Source organism: Littorina saxatilis, linkage group LG15 (assembly GCF_037325665.1).
Source record: "Littorina saxatilis isolate snail1 linkage group LG15, US_GU_Lsax_2.0, whole genome shotgun sequence".
NCBI classification, from domain to species: Eukaryota; Metazoa; Mollusca; class Gastropoda; order Littorinimorpha; family Littorinidae; genus Littorina; species Littorina saxatilis.
Window position 1 is genome coordinate 43,135,481 of NC_090259.1, and position 10,000 is coordinate 43,145,480.

Genomic DNA, 10,000 nt, shown 5'->3' on the forward strand with positions numbered 1-10,000 from the left:
GGAGTTTGGCACAGATGAAGTCAGCTGGTTTTTTCAAGGGCGGTCCCTAACTTTTGCCGTTCAGTATAGTACTATACCATTATCAAAACAAAACTTTCACAAAAATAAGCCGTAGGCTTGTTGTTGATTTTACTTTTAAGTAGTGTAAATGTCATGAACATATTATTTAAACAGAAATTAAAACAATACCTAACCAAACTTTCATCTCACAGAGAGTGGCGGCCGAAGCGAGCGGCAGGTGTCCGGCTGGACGACTGGACGCCACGCGGGAACCTACCAGACAGCCAACCAGGGATCCAGGAAACCCCACAAGGGAGCCAACCCGCCAGCCCACTCGCCGACCCCTCGATAGCGACCGAACGAGGGAGCCAACCCGCCAGCCCACTCGCCAACCTTCTGATGACGAACTCACGAGGGAACCAACTCGCCAACCCATTGACGCCCTGAGAGAGCGAACCAGCGAGCCAACCCGCCAGCCAACCCGCCAACCTACTCGCCAGCCTACGAGGCAACCGTCTCAGCTATCTGGTGTCTTGGTCAGTGTTGGAATAACATACGAATCTTGCATTCGTGCCAACAAATTATTTTCATTTGAATGACCCTTCTTTCCCGCGGGTACAAGCGTATACAGACTGCTTTCGCTCGCATTTCAATATTAAATTGTGACCCTCCACCACGAAATGAGTCGCATGTCACCTCGCGCGGTTCTGCGCTAGACTTAATATAAGTCCGGGGAGTGCACGTGGTAACAGTGTGAGGGTCACCTTATTCACAGGCTTATAACTCAAACAGTTTTCGCTCTTTTCTAAAACGGTTTTCACCACTGGATAGAGCATAAAAACTCGTTAGGAAAATGTAAAAATATGAAAATCATGCAAAGGTGACATGCGACTCATCCCGTGGTGGAGGGTCAATATTTTAACAAATCAAGCTGAGTAAAACGTGAATCTAGCATGACACATCACGCCATGTAGTATTCTGTATTTATGTTTTATTAAATTCAGAAATGATTGAGCACATAGTAAACTTGTAAGCACGTTTGAATGACAAACGCCTGTTCCTCCTCCGTGTACACAGCAAACTCAAGACATCACCAACCTTCCATACATTCTTCCATAAATCAGGGGTAAAATAACCATAACATAAAAAAAAGATATGCACTGAAGAACTAAAGGGAACTAATTTCCTTTAAACAGTATTTTATTCGTAAACAGACACATGATAATATAACAACATCATTAAGAAGGAGCACAACAAGTTTAAAACTTATGGTAAGTGCTCACATAAACATTCCTGAAATTACATGGCGGATTATGATCAATGCGACACATTTTTGAAAAAAGAGATGAGACAAAAAAAATATATATATAAAAATTTTTAAAATTTTAAAAAAAGGAAAAAAAAGAAAAGGAGAAAAACAGCAAGGAAAACTTAGTTTGAATTATCGAACACAATCTGTGTCAATACCGAAAACGAAAACAAATACAAAACGAGAACGGAAGACACAACAAAATATCAAAAAAAAGATGGGCCCCAAGTAATATATTTAGAAAAACTCACACCAACATCGAACTAAGGTGTCCCAAAGCGGTTTGATTTCTCAATATAGCTTTGGACAACAACAAAAATAGCACTATTTTCAAATATGGAAATGTTTGAATCACCTGTCAGGAGTGTGTCAATATTAACAAATTCTGGAGCTAATGTACCGATTGTTGCGGTTCTTGCATCATTAAACAGGGGACATGATAGCAAATAATGATGAACAGTTTCAGCAAAATAACCACAAGAACATTCCGGGTTGTTTACTAGGTGGCGATTAAACATATCATATTGTAAATCACTCATTCCAAGTCTTAACCTGCAATGCAAAATTTCAGTTTTGCGATTTGGGGAATAGTAATATGGTGGAATTGAAATATCAAAAGCTGTGAAATGTCGCTTGAACAGACCAACAGAATCACATTGTTGTATATTTTCAGGCAACTTATTCCAGAGACTAGTTGCAGAAGGAATAAAAGATGACTTGTACAAATCTGATTTACACTGGGGAGTCTTACGCTCTAGTGGGTGTCTGTGGTGGTAGGGATTTAGGTCAGAAACAAGAGGTGGCAATAAAACGTTGAGGTAATTTGGTACATTGCTGTGGACCATTTTATAATATAACATTAATTTGTGACGGCGTCTTCGCTCTGTAAGTGGTATAAAGCCAGATTCTGTATACAATTTTTCGTGTGAAGTGCCTTTAACAGCACCAACAATAATTCGAATGGATTCGAGTTGCAGCTTCTCCAGCTCATCTGAAAGCTTCTTTGTACAATTATCCCACACAACATCACAATAATCAAAATGAGGTAAGATAAAAGATTTATACATTGCTTCTAGGGATCTTCGACTGAGCCTATATTTATAAGATTTTAAACAAGCCACAAGTACTCGACAAGTTGCCACAATAGACTGTATGTGTAAGGCCCATTTACAATTATCTTGAAAAATAACACCTAAATGTTTATGACTTTCTTTTTCTATGAGGGCTACATCGCCAAAAACAAGGGGAAATTTCTGTATACATCTTTGACCGGAAAAGGATATTAACTCTGTTTTCGACTGATTAAATTTCACTTTCCATTTAATGGCCCAGTTTGCAATCTTACCTAAATCAGAATTGAGTATTTCAGTTCTACAGAAAGGGTCATCGAGGCTTAAATACATGCTGGTATCATCTGCAAATAGTTTAATCACTGATTCAATATTATCAACAATGTCGTTTATATAAACCAAAAAGAGGAGAGGTCCTAATACTGACCCTTGGGGAACACCCGCAGAAACCGGCAAAAACTGTGACTTACAACCTTTTACCACAACACATTGTTTTCTTTCCCTCAAATAATTATCAAACCAAAAATACAACTGTCCCCTTATGCCAATAGCGTATAACTTTTTCATCAAACCCTTGTGCCAAACTCTGTCGAAAGCTTTTGACACGTCAAAGAAAATCGCATGTGATGTTATCTTATCATCAAAAGCTTTGCATATATCATTATACAAACAAATGAGTTGGTATACAGTTGAATCACATGGAATAAAACCGGACTGAACTGGTGTTAACAGGTTATACTCCTTCAAATAAGCAAACACGTGACATTGTACACACCTTTCCATAACTTTACCTATACAGCTAAGAAGTGATATTGGTCGGTAATTTGAACATAATTCCTTTTCACCTTTTTTATATATCGGAATTACATTAGCTATCTTCCATATTGCAGGAACTGTGGCTTCTTCGAGAGATCTGTTGAATAATGCAGTGAGTGGCATCGCAATAATATCTGCACATGCAGCCAGAACTCTATTTGAAACAGAATCAGGACCAGAGGCTTTGCGTACATCAAGATTCTTCAACATAGTAAGCACGTGTGCAGCATCAATAATCAAAAAATCAATGGTGGTATTCTGTTCTCTAACTTCAGGAACTTCATCATCATCATCATCCAATACCGATTGTTTTACAAAACATTCATTGAATACTGTTGCTTTTTTTACATTGGAATAATAAACACGGCCATTGTTTTCGATGGGAGGAAATTCATTTGAAGACATACCTTTGCGTGACATAAACGACTTTACTAATTTCCACCAATCTTTATTGCCAAAACAGTCTTGTGAACTAACACGATTATCCAATTCTTTTAAATATTCTGCTTTCCTCAATCGAATAACATCAGTTAATTTATTGCGAATTCTTCGGAAAAAATCCCAGATCCAAACAGAATTCAATAGTTTTGCTAATGTGTGTATCTTTTTCTTTTTATCAATCAGTCGTTTAATACCGTCAGTCATCCAGGGTGTATCCGCTTCTCTCACAGTTATTTCTTTAACTGGCATACACTGTGTAACCATATCCATTAGGGTATCCGAAAATGCCTCTGCTGCTTCGTCAATCGAACTGAGTGAGACCATACTCGTCCAATCCACATTACATAATTTTTCCTTTAAACTGACAACGTCCAATTTGGAATAATTATAAATCAACCGTTTATAACTTGCTTTGCCTATGCTATTTCCTTTAACAATTGCAAGCGGGACCGAATGGTCACTGCAGATTGGCGGTAAAACCTGAATTTCTTTAACAATATCAGGCCTTGGTGTCAAAATCAAAGCTATGCACGTTGACGTTGTTTCTGTAATTCGTGTAGGTTGTTTGACTAACTGGAACAAACCATTTTTTATCATAATATCTTGCAAATTGAAACACGTACTATTAAGAACATCGGAATTAAAATCACCACAAACAATATACTTCATACCAGTCATACCGGCTGCATTAACTGATTGATCTATCAGGTCCCAATAACCAACATTTGCAGAAGGCGGTCTATAAAAAGTTCCAACTAATAAGCTTTCCTGTTGTATCTTAGTTTAAATCCAAATGGCCTCTAGATCGGGAATGGAGAGATCATTTCTCGTTTTACAATACAAATTATCTTTTACATATACTGCAACGCCTCCATGGGGGTTATTTGGTCTATCTTGCCTTATCGGTAAATTAAACCCTGACAAATACAAATCATCATTATTTACTATATTAGACAGCCATGTTTCCGATAATGTCACAATATCAAAATCTTGAACCTGAACTTCTAAAATGTCTAATTTATTTCTAAGGCTTCGTACGTTTAAGTGAATGATAGATAATTTCTTAAACTGTTCCTTGACCGGCCCGGGGTTCACATGAACATCGCCTGCTAAGATCAACATAATTTCTATTATACACATTATTCCAAAACACATGAAAAATGAACAATCTCCAGAACGTTCTGATATACAGACGCGTTTACCTTTAAGCTCTGCATTCACTTCTTTTAACAATACTCCACACCTTCGCATATTTGAAGAATAATCGTTTTTACATTTCATACACACATAAAGGAATAAGGCCAACTTTAAGTATTTATATCCACAAACAAACAACACAAAAAACGGAACAACTAAATCAGCAGCGAGGAAAAATAATTTTCTATTAGACAGTTGAACCGCCTTGGGCTGGAACATACCCACGCTGGCTCTATACTGTGTTACACTACTACCACTCATTCAGGTTACAGATCTCTGTAAAACTTCAAAAAGAAAAGAGACCAGCGCCGGCAGTTCCATGTTCGCATATATTACAGTTGGGGGGTCCCAGAACATTGTCACAAAAAATGAAGGAAAATGTTGATTCATTAAAAGTAATGTAACAAATAGAAGAAACTGACGAGAGGGAATAAACAAAAAGCCAAAATATTATGGCTTGAATTCAAGGAAAACACTTGAAAATGTGTAGTGCTGTGCATATGTGAATAGACAACATGTTTTTCAAAAATTCATGACGTGACTCTTTATCTGATTAGAATATGTTGTGCTGGAGAACAAGGGGAAAAAAACACACACTACAAAACGCACTGATACAGGGCCCAGGCTAGTTTGCTAGTACAACAGATAAGACTGCCTATTGTTGGTAACTTTACAATGAGTCAGCATAAACAAGCAGAACGAGAATCAGCGTATAAGCGATTGCTGATTGCTGAATCTCAATACAAACCGCACAAAACACAAGCATAAACATGCAGTCCACACGCACGCATCGTCCTCACTCACAGTTCACCGAGCTTGTTTTGGCAGAGTACATGTTTTGATGCAGCCCGGAACAGCTGTACCCTTGTCCACTGACACAGCTGCAGACCAGCACACACCACTTTAGCTTGACAACGCATGCTTCGTAGCCAGAGTTCATATGCACGCAGTCCTATATTATATCAAGGCCACTTCACGTGCTATCCTAACCTCAAGGATGTGTACTGGCAATAACAGTTCGCATGTACCCGTAGCAAATATTGACACAGGGGTTAGAGGCAGTTGACATGTTTATAACAATGCATGTTTGCACATTTTACGCGACGGAGATTTCCAGTTCTCGTTTGGTCGTTATCTTTGAAATTCTGTCATCCTTCTTCAAAAAAATGATACCATCTCTCGTCCAGGTGTCACTTATTTTGCCCTCTCTTTTGCTTTGCCGGGCCGCCGCAGCGTCTTCAGCCCTCACTTTGGTGACATCTTGAACACAAGGCCAGTACTGTAACTGCAGTTACAGTACTGGCCTTGTGTTCAAGATGTCACTTTGGTGAGATCTTCATTCAGGTACACTCTCGGGGTTGATCCCTGCCTGCGGTTGGGGGGAAGGGCCCAGGGAAGGTTGGGGAAGGTTTTGGATAAATCGACTTCAGCTAGCTTTTTCTTCGCTCCCATGAGCGCGTGCTTCTGTCTGTAAGAGGACAGTTTGACCAAGATCGGCCGACTGGCAGGCCTGCCAGACCCCACCTCCCTCCTGCCTACACGGTGCGACCTCTCGATGGTCACGTCATCCAGGGGAACACCGATCTCGTGGCCGATTTTCTTTGCGATCGAGTCTGTGTCCTCCCCTGGTAATTCGGGGATGTTACTGATTCTGATCGAAGTTCTACGACCATATTGTTCCAACTCGTCGACCTTGTCTTGGAGACGTAAGATGTCCCTGTCCTTCTGTTCAAGAGCTTTTTTCAGGCTAGTAATCTCATTACGTAGCTGGTGAGAGACTTGGGCTGCAATAGCTTTTGACAACAGTTCCAATACTTCGGGATCACTGAGCGCTAACTTGACCTGTTCTTTCACAGACCTACCTGCGTCACTGTCGATTACTGTGCTGCTAAGGAAATCACTGGCTTCAGACAAGCTATTGTCACCAAAGCAAGAGCGTTTGGAGTCATCCTGCAAGGGAGAGCTTGCTTCTCGCTTTTCAGCCATAGCGACAGAAGAGCTCCGAATGAAACAAAACTCAAGGGTGCTTGTGCAGAGCAAGACAAGGCAGATGTACTTAATATTTCGTGTGCCTGTTGTAACCCACTGTTAAGCTAAGTCACGGTTTGCTGAAGCTGGCGATACAGCACACTGAGGTCGCATGGGGTCAAGAGAGAAAAACACGAGAAAACACGAGCGCATGCTGGAACAGGTAACACCAGGTGAAGTCCTATCACTGTAGCAGTCTCAAAAAAAGCAATGTCACCCATTCAGAAAAAGGAAAATCAGCTACTTACTAATCACACACGATGTCTCATCAGACCATATTGATGTTGGACACAAAGCAGACCATTACCAACCGAATGACTGAAGAAAACTAATTTCAATCATTTCTGATGATTACTATCACGATTCACTGTTTTTTGGTTAGGCAAAAAAAAAAAAAAAGTCTGTTTACGGCATCCCGACCGACCCTATTTTTTCGCGCGACCCTAGACCTTTTTACATTTAGTCAAGTTTTGACTAAATGTTTTAACGTAGAGGGGGGAATCGAGACGAGGGTTGTGGTGTATGTGTGTGTGTGTGTGTGTGTGTGTGTGTGTGTGTGTGTGTGTGTGTGTGTGTGTGTGTGTGTGTGTGTGTGTGTGTCTGTCTGTCTGTCTGTCTGTCTGTCTGTCTGTCTGTGTGTGTGTAGAGCGATTCAGACTAAACTACTGAACCGATCTTTATGAAATTTGACATGAGAGTTCCTGGGTATGATATCCTCAGACGTTTTTTTCATTTTTTTTTTTATAAATGTCTTTGATGACGTCATATCCGGCTTTTTGTAAAAGTTGAGGCGGCACTGTCACGCCCTCATTTTTCAATCAAATTGATTGAAATTTTGGCCAAGCAGTCTTCGACGAAGGCCGGACTTCGGTATTGCATTTCAGCTTGGTGGCTTAAAAATTGATTAATGACTTTGGTCATTAAAAATCTGAAAATTGTAAAAAAAAAAAAAAAATTATAAAACGATCCAAATTTACGTTCATCTTATTTTCCATCATGTTCTGATTCCAAAAACATATAAATATGTTATATTTGGATTAAAAACAAGCTCTGAAAATTAAAAATATAAAAATTATTATCAAAATTAAATTTTCCAAATCAATTTAAAAACACTTTCATCTTATTCCTTGTCGGTTCCTGATTCCAAAAACATATAGATATGATATGTTTGGATTAAAAACACGCTCAGAAAGTTAAAACGAAGAGAGGTACAGTAAAGCGTGCTATGTAGCACAGCGCAACCGCTGCCGCGCCAAACAGGCTCATCACTTTCACTGCCTTTTGCACTAGCGGCGGACTACGTTCAGTTTCATTCTGTGAGTTCCACAGCTTGACTAAATGTAGTAATTTCGCCTTACGCGACTTGTTTATATTTAGTCAAGTTTTGACTAAATGTTTTAACGTAGAGGGGGGAATCGAGACGAGGGTCGTGGTGTATGTGTGTGTGTCTGTGTGTGTGTCTGTGTGTGTGTGTGTGTGTGTGTGTGTGTGTGTGTGTGTGTGTGTGTGTGTGTGTGTCTGTCTGTCTGTCTGTCTGTCTGTGTGTGTGTGTAGAGCGATTCAGACCAAACTACTGGACCGATCTTTATGAAATTTTACATGAGAGTTCCTGGGATTGATATCCCCGAACGTTTTTTTCATTTTTTTGATAAATGTCTTTGATGACGTCATATCCGGCTTTTCGTGAAAGTTGAGGTGGCACTGTCACGCTCTCATTTTTCAACCAAATTGGTTGAAATTTTGGTCAAGTAATCTTCGACGAAGCCCGGACTTCGGTATTGCATTTCAGCTTGGTGGCTTAAAAATTAATTAATGACTTTGGTCATTAAAAATCGGAAAATTGTAAAAAAACAAAAAAATTTATAAAACGATCCAAATTTACGTTTATCTTATTCTCCATCATTTTCTGATTCCAAAAACATATAAATATGTTATATTTGGATTAAAAACAAGCTCTGAAAATTAAATATATAAAAATTATTATCAAAATTAAATTGTCGAAATCAATTTAAAAACACTTTCATCTTTTTCCTTGTCGGTTCCTGATTCCAAAAACATATAGATATGATATGTTTGGATTAAAAACACGCTCAGAAAGTTAAAACAAAGAGAGGTACAGAAAAGCGTGCTATCCTTCTTAGCGCAACTACTACCCGGCTCTTCTTGTCAATTTCACTGCCTTTGCCATGAGCGGTGGACTGACGATGCTACATACGGTCTTGCTGAAAAATGGCATTGCGTTCAGTTTCATTCTGTGAGTTCGACAGCTACTTGACTAAATGTTGTATTTTCGCCTTACGCGACTTGTTTTGGCATTTTGGAGGGGAAAAAAATGTTTAAGAAATTAAAATTAAAAATTAAAAAGTCTTTGTTTTGGGGCAAAATAACTTAAAAATATGGTTTTTTGAAGAAAAAAATTTTTTTATTTAAAAATCCCGACCTACCGACCCTATTTTTTGGGCCTATGTTACCGTAAACAGACTTTTTTTTAAATTTTTATTCACAATTGACTGTTCAGCTTTGTTACGTCACTTTTGAATGTTGTAGTAATACGAGTATGACAGTGTAGCGTCCACTATCACAGAACTACATGACAGCGGCGGTGGAGGCGGTGGAGGCGGCCAGGGTCTGTCAGCTGACGGCTTACCTGCAGCGCGTTGGACGTGCAGGGCTGACCAGACTTATCGCTGGTGAGTCGTGTGGATCATTGTGTGTGTGTGTGTGTGTGTGTGTGTGTGTGTGTGTGTGTGTGTGTGTGTGCTTGAGCGTGTGTGTATGTGTGTGTGTGTGTGTGTTCGTGTACGTGCATTTGTGTGTGTTTGTGTGTGTGTCTGTGAGTGTGTCTGTGTGTGTGTGTGTATGTGTGTGTGCGTGTGTGCGTGTGTGTGTGTATGTTTGTGTGTGTGTTTGTGTGTGTGTATGTGTGTGCGTGTGCGTGTGTGTGTGTGTGTGTGTGTTGTGTGTGTGTGTGTGTGCGTGTGTGCGTGTGAATGCGTGTGTGTAAAATTGTTGGTTCGCTTTTCTGGCGTCATACTCCTCAAAAAATCATTCAATTTTAAATTGTTTCACACTTTTTTTAGCTATGTCTTAGTGTTTGTGTCTGTATACATGTGTGTCAACGTGCGTGCGTGTGCTATTT

General features: G+C 39.6%; 1 protein-coding gene and 1 long non-coding RNA gene across 2 annotated transcripts in view; one reads left to right on the plus strand and one right to left on the minus strand.

The window, feature by feature from the left end:
• Positions 1-6,070, minus strand: part of LOC138949385 (uncharacterized) — a 68,980-nt gene extending 62,910 nt beyond the window's left edge. The window contains exon 1 of the long non-coding RNA XR_011450267.1: positions 1,768-6,070. This is a non-coding gene — a long non-coding RNA (uncharacterized lncRNA). The remainder of the gene's footprint in view (positions 1-1,767) is intronic.
• Positions 1-10,000, plus strand: part of LOC138949382 (uncharacterized protein DKFZp434B061-like) — a 15,028-nt gene that overhangs the window by 3,853 nt on the left and 1,175 nt on the right. The window contains exons 5-6 of the mRNA XM_070321193.1: positions 213-536; positions 9,446-9,551. Of these exons, the coding sequence (XP_070177294.1) occupies positions 213-536; positions 9,446-9,551 (430 nt within the window). The remainder of the gene's footprint in view (positions 1-212; positions 537-9,445; positions 9,552-10,000) is intronic.